At 41.7% G+C, this 22,832-nt stretch overlaps 2 protein-coding genes across 5 annotated transcripts in view; both read right to left on the bottom strand.

Moving 5' to 3' along the window:
* Positions 1–7,589, bottom strand: part of BRF1 (BRF1 RNA polymerase III transcription initiation factor subunit) — a 360,212-nt gene extending 352,623 nt beyond the window's left edge. Inside the window, exon 1 of one of the 2 annotated variants that reach the window (XM_033952886.1) lies at positions 7,109–7,589. In XM_033952886.1, the coding sequence (XP_033808777.1) occupies positions 7,109–7,292 (184 nt within the window). In that variant the 5' untranslated portion in view covers positions 7,293–7,589. The remainder of the gene's footprint in view (positions 1–7,108) is intronic. The other variant, XM_033952885.1, reaches the window with a different exon arrangement.
* A 3,085-nt stretch (positions 7,590–10,674) lies between these two features.
* PPP1R36 (protein phosphatase 1 regulatory subunit 36) overlaps positions 10,675–22,832 on the bottom strand; it is an 86,798-nt gene continuing 74,640 nt past the window's right edge. For all 3 annotated transcript variants that reach the window (XM_033950959.1, XM_033950960.1, XM_033950957.1), the window contains exons 10-11: positions 17,110–17,301; positions 10,675–11,074 (exon numbers count right to left, since the gene is read on the bottom strand). In XM_033950959.1, the coding sequence (XP_033806850.1) occupies positions 10,852–11,074; positions 17,110–17,301 (415 nt within the window). In that variant the 3' untranslated portion in view covers positions 10,675–10,851. The remainder of the gene's footprint in view (positions 11,075–17,109; positions 17,302–22,832) is intronic.

The following is a 22,832-nucleotide window of genomic DNA, read 5'->3' as shown; positions in this document are numbered from 1 at the left end:
CCCAGTCTTCTGTGTCTTTGGATGCAGAGAAGGCGTTTGACAGGGTGGAATGGTCCTTTATGTATAAAGTAATGAAGTGGTTTGCTATAGGCGCAGGATTTATACATATGATTAAAACATTATATAGCCACCCTTATTATACCAGAATATGTATAAACAATGTTCTTACTGAAAAGTTCTATCTTTACCAAAGGGTCAGACAGGGATGCCTGCTATCTCCATTGTTATTTGATCTCATATTGGAGCCTCTTCTTCTGGCTATTGAACAATCAGATAACATAAGGGAATATCTTATAGAAACAACATGTATAAGATCTCAGCATATGCCGAAGATATTCTATTATATCTTACTGAACCAGAAACATTGGTACCAGCCTTACTACAGTTGATTGACTCTTTTGGATCTTTCTTGGGGTATAAGATCAACTGGAGTAAATCTGAGGTATTGCCCTAAAATATACAGTGTAAAATTGTTATTAGAAACATATCCATTTCTTTGGAAGCCTAAAGGTATTAAATATCTGGGAGTTATGCTCCTGTAAAATGTGGGTGACACCATGTCAGCAAATGAAAAGTGTCTTTTCTCCAAAATACAGGGATTGTGTGAGAAATGGAGTACCTTGTATCTTTCCAGGTGGGGCAGGATCCAAACGATAAAAATAATGATGGCCCCAGTCATACAGTATTACATGAGTATGTTACCAATTCTTTTTTTGGAGGGTTGTTATAAACAGATTAATAGACTGCTTACCAAATTCATATGGTTGAGAAAGACATCTAGAATTGCTATGGTAAAATTACAAAAAGTTAAAGAATTGGGGGGGGGGGAGTCAACCTTCCTAATTTTAAACTATATCATCATGCCTACATTTTAAGACAGTGAATGTATTGGATAATACCGGAGTTATGTGATCAGGTACCTGACTGGTTACAATTAGAATCTGCTCTGATGTCACCGCTCCAACTTAGCCATTTGACAGGTATATGAATACTTCTACTAAAAGTTCCACACAAATATCCTATGGTTGAATCCTGCAATTACCATTAATGGCTCTATGATCCTTTGGAAAATCTAGATGCAAGCAGTAATTAGAACCCTGCAAGATGTGATGAGTTAAGGATGTTTGATGTCATTTCAGTCTTTGCAGCAGAAATTTGACTTGGCATTCTCACAATGTTTTAAATGACTACAATTCCAACATGCCATTAAGACTTGTTTCCCATCATTCAATAATTTAAAGAATCAACCAAGCTTGCCTATATGTGGGGGGGGGGGGGGGTTCAAGGCCATGAAGCTTCAAGCTGGTATAAGCTCCTATGCTCATACCTACATTAGAAACCGCTTTCTGGACGTTCCATTTGGTCCAGAGAAATACAATGTTCTGTTCCATCTGAAAACTGGAAGAAAATATGGACTCAAAGGATAAGATGTACGGCTTCTGCATCATTAAGACAAACTCTTTACTTTGTGCTCCATAGAACATTGTGGACCCCGGTTAAGGTACATAAATTGGATGCTAACAAGACCAATGCATGTTGGAGCTACAAGAAAGAAGGGGGTACACTTGATCATCTTTTGTTTTACTGTCCACTGGTTCAAACATTCTGGCTGGAGGTGTGGAATAAAATATATTGGAAGTTCGGATTCCTCTTTCTTATGGCACATGCTACTTCAACAACCTTATTGTCAGTAAATAAAAACAAATTGTTCATGATACTATCTGGAATGTGCCGGGCACTACAGTCAATAGTTAAGAACTGGAAGGATTTCACATTGTTGAACTTTCATTTTTGGTGGGAAACTGTGTGCCTCTTTTATAAATATGAAGCTAATTTAGCTGAAAGATCGGGGTATATGGCATCATTTAAGGATGTTTGGAGCCCTATAAAGGGTTTTGTAAAACAATGTGTGTGATTGAATGATTGACCTGCCAGACATATGGGAGGGAGGTAGGATGGGGGTTTGGGTTAGGGAGGGAGGGATGGGTAGATATGTTTTTCGTTAAGAATTTTCCCAATGTATGCTTACATATGTTTATAATATATTTGTATAATGATTTTTTCTGTAATATGTTAAAACTTAATAAAGATTGAACTAAAAATAAGAAATTGGTTATCGGATAGAAAACAGAAGGTAGGGTTAAATGGTTATGGAGGAGCGTAAACAGTGGAGTGCTGCAGGGATCTGTACTGGGACCAGTGCTATTTAACTTATTTATAAATGATCTGGAAATTGGAACTATAAGTGAGGTGATTAAATTTGCAGATGACACTAAAAACTGTTCAAGTTGTAAAAACACATGCGACTGTGAAAATCTGCAAGAAGACCATACGAAATTGGAAGACTGGGGGTCCAAATGGCAGATGACATTTAATGTGGACAAATGCAAAATGATGCAAATGCAAAGTGATTGGGAAGACTAATCCAAATCATAGTTACCAGATGCTAGGGTCTACCTTGGGGGTCAGCTCAAGAAAAAGATCTGAATGTCATTGTGGACAATACGCTGAAACCTTCCGCCCAATGTGCAACAGTGACCAAAAAAAACAAACAAGATGCTAGGAATTATTAGAAAAGGGATGGTAAACTAGACTAAGAATGTTATAATGCCTCTGTACCACTCAATGGTGCGACCTCACTTTGAGTATTGCATTCAGTTCTGGCCTCCTTATCTAAAAAAAGAAAAGAAAAAAAAAAGATATAGTGGCACTAGAAAAGGTTCAAAGAAAAAGCGACCAAGATGACAAAGGGGATGGAACTCCTCTTGTATGAGAAAAGACTAAAGAGATTAGGACTCTTCAGTTTGGAAAAGAAACAGCTGAGGGGAGATATAATTGAAGTCTACAAAATCCTAGAGTACTGTAGAACAAGTGGATCAATTTTTTACTGCATCAAGATTTACAAAGACTAGGGGACATTCAAAGTTAGAGTAATACTTTTAAAACCAACAGGAGGAAATATTTTTTCACTCAGAGAATAGTTAAGTTCTGGAACGTGTTTGCCAGAGGATGTGGTAAGAGCACTTAATGTAGCTGGTGGGTCATTCCATGTCAAGTGGACCAGGAGCTCATGCTCGACCCCCTTGAAATCCAACCAAATTTTACAGGCATGTTGTCTAAGGTCTCAAATGAAACTCTAAAAAATTTTTGGATCTATCTCAATTTGGTCAGGAGCTAGGGATGGTTGAACAAAAGCAATCGATCAACTCCCATGCCTCGTGTGACCTAAAACGCCAACTTTGCTTAAGCACCTGCAGCAGAAGGAAACTACCTTGGAGTCTGAAATTTTGCAGTTTGGTACAACACCTTGGGGCAAGTTTCTGTGCCAAGTTTGAAATCTTTTGCAAATACGCTTCCACTTCTACAGGTCAGCAAAGTAGGCAAAAAAATTCACGAATGAAAATTTTTGGTAGTTTGGCTCCATACTGCTGCTGGTAAATAAGTCAGCTGAGGGTACAACTTTACCAACAGACATGTACCATGAGGTATTTCCAAGATTTTCAATATGAGCTTTTACCGTCAAGTGAGGATAGAGCGAGTCCAGCTCCAACAAAATAACAGGGTCGGCTTCGGGGGTGGGGGGTGGTATGGTGGACAGGAATAGAGGGAGAGAGCCCCTGTAGCAGCTTCAGCAGGGGGCAGGCAGGCGAGGATCCCTGGTGGCGCCTGCGGCTTCTGTGGAGGGGTCAGCTTCAGGGGAGGGGGTACAACTTAATTTTGTGACAAAGCTAGAAGGAAGGGAGGGGGCACAAACTAGATACAGAAGGAAGAGAAGGGGCATGAACATGAGACATGAAAGGGAGGGAATAGAAAGGGAGAATTGATGGGCATGAGTGTGTGAGTGAGAGATGATGCACATGGGGAAAGGAAGAACAGAAATTTGTCATAGAGAGAGGAGTGACATAGAGATGCATGAGAGGGAGAAATGTTGGATATGATGGTGGAAAAGAGAGAGAGAGAGCAAGAGAGAGATATTGCCAATAGGGGTGGAGGAAAGAGGAAGAAAAATTGGACTCATGAAGGAACAGAGAAAGATAAAGGCTTGTTTTTGGTTGAAAGGACATCTCCCTTGCTGTTCTTCTGTACTGTTTAAAACATAAGAAGCCAGGGTTCAAGTTTCACTAATGCTCCTTATGACTTTGGGCAAGTAAGTAACTTAACCTGCCACTGCTTCAGGTACAAGCTTAGATCCTAATGCTTCTCTAGAGTCAGGAGTGATCCTATATGACTGGAGAAGGGCAGAGGTAATCCCTCTCCGCAAAAGTAAGGAGGTGGTTGGGAACTACAGGCTTGTTATACTTACCTCGATAGTGAGTAAATTGATGGAAACCCTTCTAAAGCTCTTAAATTATAGTTTATGTATTGTAACATCATTATAGAAGCTCATAAATTATAGCTCACATATACTGTATATACTTAAATATAAACCGAGGTGACCTTCCCCCCCCACCTCTACCCCCAAAAAAAAAGGTTGACTCAAATATAAACCAAGATAAAAAATTTGGGTGATCCTGGTAAGAAAGTATACTTCAGCACTGGAGAAATAAAACCAGAAATGCATTTCCTTTTGAACACAATACAAAGACATCTGCTTTATATCGTATTTTTTGCTCCATAAGATGCACTTTTTCCACCCAAAAAAGTGGGTGGAATAAAGGGTGTGTCCTATGGAACAAATACCCAAATCAACCCCCCCCCCCCCGTTACCTTCCAGGACTGCCCCTCGTCCACCACCTGCCTTAGATGTGCAATTGTCTTCCCTTTTATTGGATCCAAATAAGCTGAAGGAGAGCTGGACACTGCTGATTAGTGTGTATGTAAATGACATCCACCCTAAGTTCGGGGGGGGGGGGGGCAGGGAGTGAGGGGGCTGGGTGCAGAGCCTGGGTTCAGAATGGTTTTTTTTGTTTTCCTCCTCTAAATCTAGGGTGCGTCTTATGGTCAGGTGGGTCTTATGGAGCGGAAAAACACGGTACATTTCCCAAAGCTAACATATTTCAGTCAATAAATTCCTTTTTTACCTTTGTTGTATGGAGTTTTTTTTTCCCTTCAAGTTGGTCCCAGTTTCACTTTTCTCCGCTTTCCCGTCTTCTGCAAATTCTTCTGTTGCTGTCCATTGGTTCCTACCATGGTTCAGCAGTTCTCCCTCTCTTCCCTTTCTCCTATTGTACAGCATTCTCACTCCCTTCTGTCCTGGATCAATCTCCCTCTTTTTCCTCTCCCCAATCCTGCACAACATTTCTACCTCTCTACCTTCACCCCCATGTGCAACATGTCTCCCTCTCTCTCTCTCACTGCCCACCATCTCTATCTCTCATTCCCTCCCTTGCTGCAAAGGGAATGGGGAAGAGAGAGGAATCCAGGGTGCATCTCTTTCATCTAATCCAACATTCCTCCCTCTCTCAACCCCTACTATGTCCAACATTCCTCCCTCTTCCATCCATCCCATTGTTCCCTCTCCACCACAATATCCAACATTTCTCCCTCTCATCTTTCTCTTCCCCGTGCATCTCTACATCACGCTCACCCTCTGCCTTCCCTCTATGCCCAAATATTCTCCTCTTTCTTCCATTCCCTGAGTGTACTATAACTCTTTCACTCTCACACTCGTGCTCAACAATTCTCCCTTTCTATTCCCACCCCAGCATCTTTCCCTCCATCCTATGTCTCAAGTTTGTGCCCCCTTCCTCTCTCCATTTTCTGTCCCAAGTTTGTACCCCCTCCTCTCCATTTTCTGTCCCAAGTTTGCGCCCCCTCCTTTCCTTCTGTGTCACAAATTTGCACTCCCCTTCCCTCCTTCCAGCCTTTGTCCCAAGTTCATGCCCCTCCCATGTCCCAACACGCAAGACTGTACTGGAGCCGACCAGGTCAGCCCCCTTCTCCTTCCTGCCTTCTAGCCGTACTTCTTTGTAGGGCCATAGGCCCTGCATGCTGCACATGGCTGACCCGGAAGCTTTCTCTCTGACGCTAACTCCAACATCGAAGGAAAGGCTTCCAGGTCAGCTATGGACATGCTTGGAGTGCTTCACGCTGCTTGGTGGAGGGGCAAATGCGGCTGGAGGGCAGGAAAAGGAGGCACACAGGTATTGTGTTTGACGGCTCCTGCTCCAAAAATCTTGGAGAAGATAAGAGCTGGTGGGGTTGGAGGCACTTTGAGGTAGGCTCAAAAGTAATCTAAGGAAATATTTCTTTATGAAAACGGTGGTGAATGCATGGAATTGGTGAATGCGTGGAATGACCCCCCAGTGGAGGTAACGGAGACAAGAACTGTATCTGAATTCAAGAAAGCATAAGACAAGAACGTAGGATCTCGTAGGGGGAGGAAGAGATAGCAGACGATATTGATGGGCAGACTGGATAGGCTATATAGCCTTTATCTGCTGTCATTTTCTATGTTTCTGTGATACATAGAAATACCCACCCTACTTAGATGCAACTTACCTTGAGAAAAGGCAGGAGCTAAAATTTAAACCAAGATTATTCAAAGGCTGTTTGGTGTAGGGCAGTGTTTGTCAATCTTTTTGTGGCTGTAACCCCATAATAGCAAACAAATAAAATTGTGCAGACATCCCCCCCCCCCGAGGTGCAGAATAATGTTGCACCTATGGTGAGACCACCCAGGCTGCAACCTCATTTGGGGTCCGCAACCGTTTTGGGACTCTCTAGTATAGAGCTTTATATCAGGTTGAAGCAACCATGCAAGACAGGAGAGTGCACCCAAAATATTAATTGATCAGATAGTGTCTCACCAACGTGTAGTAGTCAAGTCTCCTAATATGATTCCAAGCAAGACTTAAAATTTTTCAAAAGTATGTACTTAACGGTTGCCAATTGCTTCCAACTTCCAGAATAGGCTGTTCCAGTCCTGGTCTTACCTTACTACAGCCATTTTGGCAATGTAGACCTGCTTTTCTTAGAAAGATAATGGATTAACATGCTCTAAAGAAAGAACGTCAGTCAGCAACCCTCTGCTACTCCCCTGGATTTCCAACCTAAGCCCATGACATACATGTAGTAGCTATAAGGCCGTAAGCTTTGTTCCAATTCCCGGTTACATGGAGAAAGCCAAGTGGTGCAAACACTGACCACCGCGAATAAAGTTACTCACAATCCAAAGACACAAACTGGCCGACAGCAGACGAGCCTCCACCACCGCTTTCAACAAACTGCACTTCGGACACGATGATGTTGTCCTCCAGGACGGAGCCACAGCCCGTGCACACCGCATCGCCGCGAGCCTGGTCGATATCAATGTCCGTGCAACCGCAGGTCTTACAGGCCCGGCCGCTCATGTCGCCGCCGGCGGCGCCGCCGCATTAGGCGGCAGATAGGGAGCCCCTTGGCGAGCTCAGAGCCCTGGTTAGACAGCGGCGACTTGCCTGACGACCAGAAGCGGTGTAACAGATCCCAGGACCCGGCGTCTCCAGCGCACACCTCACTCACGCTGTTACCACGCAAAGGCCAAGTCCCGCCCGGCGCGCGACGCTTCTCTTCCGGCTTCCGCCCGGCGCCCGCCCCCCTTCGCGCGACAGTCAGAAAAATCCCAGCAGCAGATTCGTCACAGAAGTTAAGAAAAGCGGTGCCGGCTACAAAGCTGTTTCTTTGCGCAGTTATAATCCGGAATAATTTAAGAGCTGTTCTTTTACAAAAATTGCTTATTATCCCCACTCCCAACAAAAGACAACCCCCCCCCCCCATAAAAAGTTACAGCGGTGATCTAGTGGTTAGAGCTGCTCCCTCAGCACCCTGATATTGTGAGTTCGATTCCCAGTGCAGTAGAGTTACCATATTTGTAAAGTCAAAAAAGACACCTGACCACAGACCCACACTCGCCGGCCCCTGCCTCCCAACAGCTTTAACCAGGTCATGACCTATCCTCTGTACCTAGGGTTTACCAGATGTCCAGGAAAACCCCAGACATGGTCTTTTTTTAGAGGACTGTCCAGGGGCCCAGCTAGATTTCCAAAATCCATTAGTTTGTCCAGGTTTAGAAAAGCCCCAAGCTGGAGGCAGTGGCATACTAAGGGAGGGGGTGAGGGGATGGTCCACCCTGGGTACGGTCTTTGTAGAGGTACCGCCTCCCACCCCCACCATGCATATTCACCCCTTCCCTTCTCTCATACCTCTTTATGAACTTGCTGCCTGTGTTGGCGTCACCTCTCTCTGGGCCCCACGCCTAGGAAGTGATGTCAGAGGAATAGCCAACACATTGTGGGCAGCAAGTTTGTAATGTTGCTCATGCCTGGAAAATTTTAAAGGTATGGGAGAAGTGAAGGGGGCAGGCGTGCGCGACGGGGAGGGTGCAGAGAAGAGAGTGGGGGGAGGGGTGCCACCCACTTTCACTACGCCACTATCTGGCGGGCTTCTGAGCATGTATGACATCACATGTAGCAAATAGGCAGTCTACAAGGGTCAAACCAGCAAAGGGTAATCACAGACCAAAAGGAAGACTAAACAGACCAATAAGTAAATCCAAACAGTTTTATTAAGCATCAAATTGGAGGAGTTAGAAACTGTTTCCAACTTCTTCACATTTGTTGCTCAATAAAACTTTATTTGTACTTATTGGACTGTTTAGGCTTCCTTCTGATCTGCTCATTACACTTTGCCATTCCTCCACATGGACATCTGTGTAGTTATTTTATAATATGGATATTTGTATGATGCCTTAAGTTGTCTGTCAGCCTAGCATTGCTAGCAATCAGCATTTTCAGTTAGCCTAACCAATGTCAGCAAAGGCCTATGGGAGATTATGTCATTCATGTCTGACCTTAGGGAATGTCATTGCAGACAGCCTAAATTAAATCAATGATTAGAGGACCTGGCAGTAAATAGGTGCGAAAAGGGGTTAAGAGGATTCATAGACAAAATCGCGCGAGACAACGGCACGCCGACAACTGAGCACAAGGTTGACGGCGCACCGAAGAAAAGCACTATTTTAAAGGGTTCTGACGGGGGTTGTTGGTGGGGACCCCCCCCCCCATTTTACTTAACAGACATCGCGCTGGTGTTGTGGGGGGTTGTAACCCCCCTCATTATACTTGAAACTGAACTTTTTGCCTGTTTTTTAGGGAAAAAGTTCAGTTTTAAGTATAATGTGGGGGGTTACAACCCCCCACAACGCCAGCGCAATGTCTGTTAAGTAAAGTGGGGGGGGTTCCTCCGCCACGCCCCCCGTCGGAGCCCTTTAAAATAGTGCTTTTCTTCGGCGCGCCATCAACCTTGCGCTCAATTGTCTGCGCTCAGTTGGCATGCCGTTGTCTCGTGCGATTTAGTCACGTCACCGTTAAGAGGTGTTAAGAAGATGTGTTAATGTCTGATGCTTAAGATGGACAGCTTAGGATGTACAATGGGTCCAGGTGCACAGATAATTAAGATTAATCAGAAACTATTGTCAGAGGCATACTCCAGTCTGTTCTCCAGTCTAGCATACCTCACTCACCTTCCTGATCAGTGAAACTAATCATTGTTTCAGACAGTTTACTAAGGATGGGGATGCTTAACTTCAATAGATTCTATTTGTTATAAAAAGCCCCCTCTCAACATCAACCCCCTTTCTCTCTCTATTTCTGGAACCTGAAGCTTGGAACTTCACCCCCCACCCCTCTTTCTCTCTCTACCTCTCTGTCCTCACAGCACCTATTCTCTCTCATTCACAAGAGCACAGAAGCAGTCTCTGTAATTGTAAAACTTATTCCTTAATGGTAATGCTTAATCTTTATGAGCCTTGCTTTTCTATAATATTAAGTCTATTTCTATATTATATTCTTTATGCAATCACTTCTGGCTGTGCTTATTATTTGATTCTACTTCCTGGTGAATCTTCTGTGAGGATATTGAACTCGGGACCGTGGATTAAGGCCGCTTCAACCATAACCCCTCCAAACCTTACATTGTCCATGTCCTTTGTTTTGCCCTGTTTATAGTTTGGATATTCATTTTAGTTTATAAAGTGGATGTCTAGCGCTCAGACATCAGTTTCTCATGTATTTTAGAACAGGATGTATGTCAGCAGATCTTGTTCCCCTATCTGACATAGAGACTTGGACGTTCTTTCTAAAATTCCACTCTGTCCAGCTGAAATTCAAAGCCATTCTGAGCCCAGAGCCAGAGGGGACAGGAATGGAGAGGGATCCCTCCTAATTCTTGCCAATGGACCACTGGGGCCTACCTCCAGTGTCTTTTACCTTCTGGGAGGGGGCATGGCAGGAGGTTGGATCAGCAGGGGCCATTGATCAGAGGGAGGGGGCATTGAATCTGAGGGGGCTATCAAATTGGGAGGGGAGCATTGGGTTTGGGAGGAATAGAAAGGAGAGATTATGAGGGGGTAATGGGGGGACAGGAATGGGGAGCACCACCAAGTGTAGCTGTCATGTTTCACATTTGTATCTGGCTGTATTATATACCCAACCTGGTAGCATGGAGGGCCTGTTCTATCAGCCTAGACATGCAAGATGGTGCCTATGCGGTAACTGTCTGTCATGTACAATAAATGCAGGGCACAGCCCCTACATTTACTACACAGGCTTTGTACTTGCTGCATATTAATATTTGCAGTTAGCGTTCCAGGAACTTCAATAAAAGAGCCCCTAAATGTGTAACAGCAAACTGTCCCACACTCTTCCAGGATTCAAAAACACAAACGGAGATAAAAATTGAAATATTTATTGAAACAAGCTAGTAAACTTCAGAGATGAAACAGAAAGGAGTAAGCCACTAAAAGAGGACAGACCTAAAAATATCCTCATAGCTGCAGAATAACAGATACCGTAAATAGAAAAACAAGATTTAAAACCAGAAAAGTCAATGGAAAAGATTGAAGAGAATTAAGCTAATGGCTCTACAATACCACTATAACTCATTCTCAGAATAACCTCCCTCGGTGGTAGCTCTTGAGACTGCAGTGCTCGGCTGGCTGAGCCCAGATCGTGTGTTTGTGCGATATGAAGCATCCAAACCAAATGAATAGAATGAAGCACCACTTCTTTTTCTGGAGTTAGCTTCTTCTTCCATCTCAAGAGGTAAGAGCGTGTAGGAATTGAACATTCTGCGAGGCTGTCCAATAATGCCAATCCTGTATTGAGAGAGCAAGGATTTGTATGAATAACTGGTGAAAGTAATGGTGCGTAGAAACAATAGAAATATATAACATGGCAACAGATAAAAACCATAGGGCCCATCCAAACTGCCTGCTCAGCTTAGCAATCTCTTCCTTTCCCTCAGAGATCCTTTGTGCTTATCCCCACCTTCTTGAATTCTGATACTGCCCTTGGTTCCACCACTGTCGTTGGAAAGCAGTAGCATAGCCAGACCTATTATGTTGTACTAGTATTTAAGCCCGTTACATTAACGGGTGCTAGAATAGATGTGTGTGTCTGTTTTACTTTCTCTTTCTCTCTCTCCTTGGCCACTTTCTGTCTGTCTGTCTTTCTTTCTGTCCACCACCCCTTGCCTGCTCCCCCTGTTCAGCAGTAGCCCTTCTCCCTTCCTTTTACCTCCCCGTGTCCAGCAGCACCCCTTCCCTGCTCCCCCTGTCCAGTAGTAGGCCTTCTCCCTTCCTTTTACTTCCCCCCCCTGTCTAACAGCACCTCTTTCCTGCTCCCCCTGTCCAGCATTTAGCTTCCTGGTCATTCGTGTCTGCCCTCCTCTTCAAAAAAGCCTACTGAGGATCGCAGCCGGCTGTAGCGAACCTCTCAGGCGCTATGCACCTCAGTAGTACGTTCCCTCTGACTCAATCCGGTGCATCAGAGGGAATGTGCTACTGAGGTGCAGAGCGGCCTGCGAGTTTCGCTACAGCCGGCTGCTATCCTCAGTAGGCTTTTTTGAAGAGGAGGGTAGACAGAAGAGCCGCTTTGGTGGACTGGATGGAGGACTGCCACTCGATGCCTGGAGGAGCTGGAGAGCAGGGAGGCCCGCACTTTACAATTTCTCTGCCAGTAGTGCGCATGCACACTCCTGCCGGCCACGGACATACGGATCACACAGGTAGGAGTGCGCATGCGCGCTTAGCGTTTTATTATTATAGATGGGCCTTTCCAAACTGCCTCCTCCAAACCCCTTGCCACACACTTTAGCTTGCATCTTGCCTTCTCTCCTGCTCCTGGATCTGGTATTTGCTGCTGCCGCCACTGCCATCCACCTGCAACCCAGCAGCTTCCCCCAGTATGCCTAGGCAGCAGTGGCATTGTGCATCCACAACTTACACCAGCCCCATAGGCTTCCCTCTGCCGCATCCTGCCAGAGGGACAACAGGAAGTAACATAAGAAAGGGTGTGGCTTTTGGGGCTGGCGCAGGTAATGGATGCACATTGCTGCCTCTGCATGCAAAGGTGATAAGGTACTCCGGGAAGGGGGAGGTTTAGAGAAGGGGGGTTATAGGGCTGTTGGCCAGTGAGCCAGACAGCTGCTGACTCCAGATGTGAGAGAGAAAGATAGGCATTGCTGACTTGTCTTGGTGGGCCTAAGCAAAGCATGGATGGGCCTGTGCCCCTCCAGGCCCATCCGTAGCTATGCCACTGTAGGAAGGCTGTTCCCTGAGTTCACTACTCTTTCTGTGAAGAAGTCTTCCTTCAGATAACTTCTGGGTCTACCTCTTTTCTCCTTTGAAAGAGGCCTGTCCCTGGTGCATTTATTCCTTGGAGGTATTTAAATATATTTTCACATCTTAAATCTTTAAGTTTGTCCCCATAAGCTTTATGATAAAGACCACTGACCAACTTGTTTGGTTTATATATCCTTTTAAAAGTGCAGTCTCCAGATTTGTATACTGAACTTCAAATCGCTATTGATTTCTACAAGGCAGAATCACTTCCTTTTTCCTACTGACCATTCTTTTCCAATCTCTCTTGGCATTGAGCATTGCTTTATCTATATGTTTTGCCATCTTAAAATCATCAGATAAAATCACTCCCAGATCCTGCTCTTGTTTTATGCCCTGAAGAAGACCTCACTCTCTACTTTAACATTTTGCAATCTAAGTATAGGAACCTACATTTTTTATTATTAAAATTAAACTGCAAACTCCATCCCAGTGGTTCTCAACCCAGTCCTCAGGAACCACCTGGCTAGTTGGGCTTTTATAGTATCCACAACGAATATGCATGAGAGAGATTTGTATACGAAGAAGACAGTGCATGCTTATGTATTTCATGCATATTCATTGTGGATATTTATTTATTTTAATAATTTTTATACCGCTGATAATCTCAGCGGTTTCCAGGATAACACACATAAAAACATAAAATGTAGACAAACTTACACAAAGACCCAATGATGTCATCATAAATATATCTTATAACATAACAATAATATGCTTAAGGTATTCTCAGCAATTGCTTATCAACTGCAGTACAAGGAAAATGACACAATTTCATATGGATAGTTCACATACTATATCATAAGTAGGCATCCATAAATAAAAGATAGAGTGTTCCACACTAGAGAATGACAAGGGGACCGCTTACTGTGGTAAACTGTGGTCACCACAGTAAATCCACAGGAATGGAGACATTTGCAACTAGTTTACCGCAGGAATTGGGACAAGACCTTTTACCGCCCCGTGGGAGCGGTGAAAAGTCTTGCACCTGTGGTAAAAAAAAATTGTGCCCGTGTCAGACTCGGCATCTCCTCCTCAGCTCCTCTTGTGCCTATTTTACCTTCAGGAGCCAACCATGCTATGATGAAGACAGAAGGAACCCAAAACCAAAGCCTGAGATCAATGTGATTTGAAGAATAAAATTACCAGACAACAAAAGATAGAAAATAATTAATTTATTTTATATTTTGTGAATAGAATATTTCAGATTTGAAATATGTATCCTGCTAGAGCTGGTATTAGACATAACTGGGGACCGCAAAGCCCAGGCTGTGCTTCTTTAGCTTCTACCTGGCTCAGGGCTCTCTCACTGACCAGGGGTCAGTTGCCCTAGTTGCACTGCCCTAACACTATTCCTGCCATGTGTGACTGAAGTATTCTGTTAGCATGATTTTTCTATGTGGGATTCTATAGTAATTTGGTTTGTTCAGTTTTCACAACAGTGGAGGGGATATTTATGAAAGGAAGGGGAGACAGGGGTTTTATTGATCCTTGCTCTGTATTATTTGTGTTTATAAAATGACAATTATACGGAATATTCTCTTTTTATACTTTAATAAAATAAGTTCAGTATAAAATCATAACTAATCGAGGCTTGTGTGGATGGGATCTGACAGTTTTCAAGGGGGGGATGGGGACTGAGCTTGCAGGGATGGGGTAGGGACGGGGACTGAACTTGAAGGGATGGGGCAGGGATGAGGACCAAGCTCAGAGGAATGGGGATGAGCTCATGGGGAAGGGGTGGGAATGGTGATATATTTTTTTCCCCGTGTCATTCTCTATTCCACACATAATCTTAATGGACCGGATAAGTTATTCCACAAAAGCATCCCAAGCGGTCATAAACATTTTCATTCTAGTAGACATATCTTATATTCATAGCTGATTGACATACTAACTTCATACTACCCACTGATCGCAGAGCTCTGCTGGGTCGATACACCTCCCAGAGATACTGGAACCAACATGGTACTGTTCGATGTAGGGTTTGATGCACTAATGATAACACTTTGAAGTGAATCCTCTGTGCTATCGGCAACCAATGGAGACTTTTTAATACAGGGGTAATATGAGATGTTCTCGTTACCCCACTAATCAATCTGGCTGCTGAGTGTATCATAACCTGTAATGCTCTCAACTTAACCTTTGCTACTCCCAGCAACAGCAAATTACAGTAGTCAAGCCTACTCAAAAACAACAATTGTACCATAGTTCTAAAGTCATAAACTGTCACGAGGGATTTCAATCTGTATAGTAGATGAAATTGAGCCATATTCAAAACTTGTTGCCCCATAGTTAATGACATATCTAGGCAAACTCCCAAAACAGTGATATCCTTCTTCACCTGTATCAACTCACCCATAATAGCCATAAGAACATAAGCTTCGCCTCTGCTGAATCAGACCATAGGTCCATCATGCCCAGCAGTCCGCTCCCGCAGCGCCCCCCCCCCCCAGGTCAATGACCTGTAAGTGATCTATTACTCTAAAGCATTTGTACTGTATAGTACCCCTCTAATTGTACCCTTCAATTCCCTTTTCCTTCAGGAACTTGTCCAGTCCCATTTTGAAACCGCAAATCGTACTTGCTATCACAGCTAACTCACTATCTCTCCCTACAATCATCAATTCTATTTTGTTCACATTCAATGTAAAACTATGATGTGTCATCCATTCACACACTTTTGTCATATATTGGCTTAATCGCATCTCAACCTCTCTCTGATGACCATCAATCGGAAAAAAGAAGAGGATGACATTTGCATAAATCCTTTATTGGACCCCCACATATCCTGAAAACGTGACAGGACATGTGGTTCCTGAGGACTGGGTTGAAAAGTACTGCTCTGTACTATTCCTTAAGCTTCACTAGATCCCTCTTTATGTTTTCCACACTTTCCTTAATGTCTACCCTGTTGCAGATTGGAGATATCATCTCCAATAAATCAAACCTTTTTCCAGTTGCTTTTCTGAAATATTGCTTACAAAAGTGTTGAATGGTATTCAAACTGAAGGCTAATCATTAAGGCATATAGCACACAGTATGAAAGATTTAAAAAGAAAATATAGGAGCAATTCAAAAGGAAAGAAAAGCATATCACAAGAAATAAAGGCAGGGAAGACAATATAATACTCATATGTGATCAGTAGCTAACCAGTAAACAATTACTCTGAACTGATATCAGAAATAACTCAAGCATTATTTAAAATTAAATAATCTTAACCATTCAGGTTCAAAAACCATATACCTTTTATTAAGATTTATTCAACATTAAAGGAATTAGTGCACATTAAATACTGAAAGCCCATTCTATACGTATGGGCTTTAAGCATTTAAACGCGCATTAAGGTGTGTTAAGCCCATAATGCTGCTTGATGAATTCACCCCTTAGACACATGCAGATAGGAAGTTGAGAAAACTACGAGGGTTAATTCATAAGTCATGGCAACTATTTTTTTTCTCTCGAAAATGTGCTAACACTGGATACTTAATATGTACATTTGAAAGTGTGTAACATGTACTTCTTAATGTTGCCACCAGATGAGATACGAGTGCAGTGGTCTCTGGTAGGGGAGATGTAAAAAAAAAAAAAAATGGCATTTTATTATGGGTGGTAGATACATGGAATAGTCTCCTGGTAGAGGTGGTAGAGACAAAGACTGTGAATTCAAGAACGTGTGGGGCAGGCATGTGAGATCTCTTAGGGAGAGGAGAAGATAGTGGATGCTGTGGATGGGCAGACTGGATGGGCCATTTGGCCTTTATCTGCCTTCATGTTTTTATGTTTCTTTATTATGACATGCAGTGTACAACATGAGCAACAAAGTACAAGTGCAAACTGTTTAACTATTAACATCCTTAAAAGTAGTCTCCCAGGTTGTCTTGTGTGTCATCCAGTTCGTGAGGGACACACTGTGAATGCACAGTATTATAAGTCATTTCCGCAGTACCACCCGCATCATGTAGTACGGGAGAAATGTTCAAAACTGCTGTACAATGCCATAATCCTACATGCCAACGCTTTAAAGATGCTAATAGTTAAATATATTCACTCTCAAGCTGACTGTGTGCTTGGTTTAGTGAAACAGTTAACATTTATTACTTGTTTGTAAATAAAATGATTTCAAATATCATGTTTTTTGATTCTCCTCTACCAGACTGCTGCACTCATCTCTCATCTGGTGGCAACATTAAAAAGTACATGTCGCACACTTTCAAACATATATATTAGATTTCCTATGTTGGTGCATTTTTGAGAGAAAAAAAATTGTTGCCATGATTTATGAATCAATTCTTATATATTGCAGCCTCAAATACCTCAGAGAAAATAGCCTGGGATCATAAAAACTCTCAGAAAACAGGATAGACATAAATTTCAGAAGGGAGTACAGACATCATCATATCTTTTTTTAATGTGTTCCCATGCAGTAAGTCTGTTTAAGAAGCATCAGTTCTTTCACAATTATTCATTTTCGACAATCCCCATTTTGGCTCAATCTACGCTCATGTCATACCTGGAAGAAATCACAGTTGATGACATATTCATCCAATCTTTGCTGTCTGTGGCAATATACGTACTACTGGGATGAACTTTATGGTGTTGAAAGAGATACTGAGCATGCTCTTTGGGTGACGGCAACAGGGAGATGAGCACAGGAGAGCGCTGATTAATGATACTCTTTATCGCAGGACGTTTATTTACAGCTCTGAGGAAAACAAATCAGCAATTTGTAACCAGCAACAAAGATATCAAGGAAAGGTATTAAAAGGACACTTTACCATCTCAGATTGTATTGCAGTGTGCCTTCTGTGCTTATACTTTTTTTTTTTTTTTTTTTGCCAGTTCTTTTTTTTTTTAATTCTTTATTCATTTTTACATATTACAACAGAAAAATCATTCGAACTTATAAATACACATTTGATTAACTTTCATATATCATTAAAACTATAACTTTTCAGCCAATATCTATATGTTATAATATTTAAATATTATGAACTATTCTTAGTATCTAAACAATTGATATCAAGTTAGAAAACCCTCCCAACCCCTCCCTCCCCTTACAAATTTGGTAAATTTCAGAAGATTTGGGGACCATTAACAGATTTTTGTAATGAGTAATAACGTTTTCCCAAAGTAAGATATTTGACATGGAGGGGTGTGGGTAATAAAGATTAAATCCTATAATGTATAAGAGTATTTAATTGTTTTTGATGTATTGGGGATGGAACTTTTGTGCTTAAACTTCTATCTTACACTGATGGTTTGGAAAATACCCTCTTGTCATCTGATAAATAAGCTACCTTGAAGGATATTTTGGTCAGCTGTTACTCGGGCTGAAGCTGCAAGCCAAGGGACTTTAATAGAGATTGCATCTAAATTATCTGAGCTTAACTTGAAATTGGTAATCACAAATAAGCATTGTTTTAAAAAAGAAACCCAGCTTGCCACTTTGCATTCATCTGAGGCCTCAAGTGTGAAGGATTCTTCAATTAAAAGCTATAGAGAATGTTATAAGAATTTAAGATTATTAATTTTTCCCATGATATGTTATCTGGCCTATCTAAAATTATTTGAAAAGTATTTGAAAGAGGTTTAGGTGTATCCTCAAACAGAATCTTAAGTGTGGTTAATATTTATTACCTGCCTAGGGGTCAACATGATGGGGGTTACTAGCTCTTTGGAGTCCTCTCAGGACAGTAACCCAACTTATGGTCTTCTTCCCATATGAACTGCAAAGGAAAATGAGTTTGAACTTGCTTTTTGGGAAAAAATAAGTTTTCCCTTTTGTGGCCACTGTTTTATTTTTTCAGCTCAACCAAATGTAAAAAAAAACAAAAAGCTCTCTCATGTAGGTTGTTCTCTAATGTTTTTTGTCCAGTCTTTTATTATTCTTCTCTTGTTGCTATGTTGCCTGTGTCAGGAGTAGGCAATTCCGATCCTCGAGAGCCAGAGCCAGGTCAGATTTTCAAGATATCCACAATATGCATGAGATAGATTTGCATCTCAAGGAGGCAGTGCATGCAAATCTATCTCATACATATTCATTGTGGATATCCTGAAAACCTGACCTAGCTCCGGCTCTCGAGGACCGGAATTGCCTATCCCTGGCCTATGTCATGCTTTTGTCTATTCCCAAAATGTGGCAGAAAAATTCAGAATGTCAACATCCACATCAAATACCTCTTGTGCCTTGGTCCTAAACATGACCAAAGGGTCTGTAAGCATTGTGCTCAAATGAGATAATCTCAATTGACTCAGAGAGCCTTTGGATGTTGAAAAGGAGTTGATCTTGGCCTTGCAAAGAGACATTCTACACAGAAACCATCAACTTTTGCACAAACTAGTTGGGAATCTTCCATGGAGAAGTCTTCAAGCTGTCCTTGCAATGGCCCTGAGTCCAGTTGTCCAAAGGGCAGAAACCCTTGAGGTAGGTCAACAATGTTTCTTAGTCAGAAAACAAAAATGATAAGAACAAACATAAGAACATAACAAAAAAATAGCCATACTGGATCTGACTGATGGTCCACCTAGCCCAGTATCCTGCTTCCAACACTGGCCAATCCAGATCAAAAGTACCTGGCAGAATCCCAAACAATAGCAAGATTCCATGCTACTGACCTCAAGGATTAATAGTGGCTTTCTCCATATCTACTTTAATAGCAATTCATTTACTTTTCCGCCACAAACTTTCCCAAACCTTTTTTAAATCTATATATGCTAGCCGCTGTTACCACATATTCTAGCAATGAGTTCTAGAGCTTCACTATTCATTGCGTGAAAAAAATATTTCCTCCTATTTGTTTTAAAAGTATTTCCATGTAACTTTATTGGGTATCCCCCCCTCATCTTTGTATTTTAGAGAGAGTAAACAATTGATTCATTATTCCACTCAAGATTTTGTAGACCTAAATCATATCTTCCCTCAACTGTTTCTTCTCCAAGCTGAGATGCACTAACATCTTAAGCCTTTTCACATATGAGAGGAGTGGCATCCCCTTAATTATTTTAGTTGCCCTCCTCTGAACCTTTTCTAATCCTTCTCTATCTTTTTTGAGATATGGCAACCAGAATTGCACACAATAGTAAAGATGAGGTCGCACCAAGGAATGATACAGATGCATTATAATGTTTTTTTTCTTATTTTCTATCCTTCTAATGATTCCCAACATTCTATTTTCTTTTTTTGACTGTCACCACCACACACTAAACAGAAGATTTCAAAGTACTGCCCACAATGACACCTAGATCTTTTACTTGGGTAGTGGCTCCTAAAGTGAAATCTAGCATCAAGTAACTATGATCTGGATGATTCTTCCCAATATGCATCACTTTGCATTTGTCCACATTAAATTTCATCTGCCATTTGGTTGGCCAGTCTTCCATCACATGTATGATTATCTCCCAGTTGGAGGAGAATGGCATTTGGTAGGAAGACAATTGATAGTATAGGCATCAGAATGGGGGCCATGGCATCACCAAAAATTGCCACAAGGAATGGGGGCTGATGGGAGTCCCGCAGAATCCACAGCCACCTTCTATTTGAAAGCCTTCCCTCTGACATCAGACATGGCCAATGGGAGTCCCATGGAATCTACAGCCACCTATTACCCAGTCCCTCTGACATCAGACATGGCCTATTAGAGGCCTGCAGAATTTGCATAGGCCTCCTACCAAGAAGCCTTCCCTCTTATATCTGTGGCAGAGCTTGGGCAGGGTCTGGGACGGAGGTTTTGGGGCCCCCCCAAAAACAAAAACGTATTCCACTGCCTATGATCGATAGGATACGGCAATTGGTAGGATGCCAAAATTGGTAGGCTTTTTAATTTAAAAAATGTCTTTGTAACAGTTCTCTTTCCTCTACTCCAGCCTTTATTTTTGACTGTATTTCAGTCTTGTCTGGTATCAATATAACCGAATTTCATCACACTGAGCATAAAAAATGGAAGCTAATTTTTGATAGTTATGTTTACAATCATGAAGTAGATTCAGCTGATAATACTTATTGGGCTTTTGAGAAGCAGAGGACATGTAAGGATAGAGCTCACTCTTATATCAATGTGATAGTAATCATTCAAGGTGGTCATTCTCATCTGTCTGACATCACTTGCACAAAAGTTTTAAAAGCAGTTAATAATATTTGACAACAAGCTGAAAACACTCATGAATCATAGGGAGAGATGTGCCATTAGGAAAAAAGAGGTATTGATGCTTCTGTATAAGACTTTGGTGAGACCTAATTTAGAATATTGTGTACAATTCTGGAGGCCGCACCTTCCAAAAGATATAAAAAGGATGGAGTAGGTCCAGAGGAAGGCCACTAAAATGAAACATAGAAACATAGAAGATGACGGCAGAAAAGGGCTACAGCCCATCAAGTCTGCCCACTCTGCTTACCCACCCCCTGTCTATGCCCTAATGACCCAATTTCCTTATCTTGACCCTCGTAGGGATCCCACATGGGTATCCCATTTATTCTTAAAGTCTGGCACGCTGTCTGCCTCGATCACCTGCACTGGAAGCTTGTTTCAATGATCAACCACTCTCTCTGTGAAGAAATACTTTCTGGTGTCGGCATGATGGTGTGGTGGTCTTCGTGATAAGGCGTATGGGGACAGACTTAGATCTCAATCTGTATACTTTGGAGGAAAGGCAGGAGAGGGGAGATATGATAGAGACATTTAAATACTTACCTGATGTAAATGCGCATAAGTCGAGTCTCTTTCATTTGAAAGGAAGCTCTGGAATGAGAGGGCATAGGATGAAGTTAAGAGTAATCTAAGGAAATACTTTTTTACAGAAAGGGTGGTAGATGAGTGGAACAGTCTCCTAGAAGATGTGGTGGAGACAGAGACTGTGTCTGAATTCAAGAAAGTCTGGGATGGCACGTGGTATCTCTTAGAGAGGAAGAGATAATGGTTACTGCATATGGGCAGACTGGATGGGCCATTTAGCCTTTATCTGCCATCATGTTTCCTTGTTTCTATGAATCAAATTTCTTTAGCTTCATCTGTTAATTTGTCAAGTGTTAAATGCTTGAAATGAATGATTCAGCGAAAGTGTCAAGGAGCAGTACCAACTCAGCCAAAGGATTTAATTGATCTTTAAATTCCTGATGACTTTAAGCAAACTGAAAATGGTCAGAATTTTTTACTTTTTGATTCAGGTGCTGGAAATAACCAAATTCTAATTTTTTCAACACACCAAAATCTACGCTTACTGGAACAGTTTCAAAATGTATACGTCAATGGAACCTTTAAGGTTTCTCCAGACATTTTTTCCAACTTTATACTTTGCATGCTTTTGTTGAGGGTCAATGCATTCTATTAGTTTATGCACTGCTACCAAATAAGTGTGAAGGAAATTATGTTCAATTTTTGAATGAGATTAGTGAAATGGTGTGGTGACTGTTAGTCCACTTTCCAAGGTATTATAAAAAAAATAAAACAAAAAACAAAGGAAATAAGGTAATACCTTTTCTATTGGACTAACTCAATGCATTTTATGATGAGCTTTCAAAAGTAACCCTTCTTCTACAGATCAGAAAATTATAAACATTTGTCTTAATTTTCAGCTGTTATCAGTTGTTTGTGATTTTGAAAGAGCAGCTATAAACACTTTCAAATTTGTTTTTCCAAATATTAATGTCCATGGATGCTTATTTCATATGTGTCAAAATGTTTTCTGAAAAGTACAAGCAGCTGGTCTTCAAAAGCAGTATGCAAATTATGCTGAATTTGCTTTAAAATTTTAATGCTTCCTGTTTTATCTTTTGTTCCCATTGATAGAGTCCTAGAATATTTTGATTTGCTGACAAACTTTCCTGATGAAGCAGAAGCTGTAGCAGATTATTTTGAGGACACGTATCTAAGTAGAATATAACAAAATCAACCCAGGGAAGGAATTTTTACACTGCGAGTTTGGAACAACTACAAAAGAGTTTTGAACAATCTACCTAGATAAAATAATTCAACTGAGGCAAGGTATTGCTGCTTTCGTTCCCTAGTTTGTTGTGATATGGTGTCTGATTGTTGTGTCTGATATGTGTCTGATATTACATTATATTACATTAGTGACTTTTATTCCGCCATTACCTTGCGGTTCAAGGCGGATTACATTAAAGGTTATCTGGACAATTCCAGAAGAGATTACATAGTTGAGCGGGTTACTTTGGGGGATTGAGATATTTCCTGTGGAGTTAGTTTGTCTTGATGGATTTCTTGAATAGCAGGGTTTTAA

Source organism: Geotrypetes seraphini, chromosome 7 (assembly GCF_902459505.1).
Source record: "Geotrypetes seraphini chromosome 7, aGeoSer1.1, whole genome shotgun sequence".
Lineage (NCBI taxonomy): Eukaryota > Metazoa > Chordata > Amphibia > Gymnophiona > Dermophiidae > Geotrypetes > Geotrypetes seraphini.
This window is presented reverse-complemented; position numbering and strand designations above follow the sequence as displayed.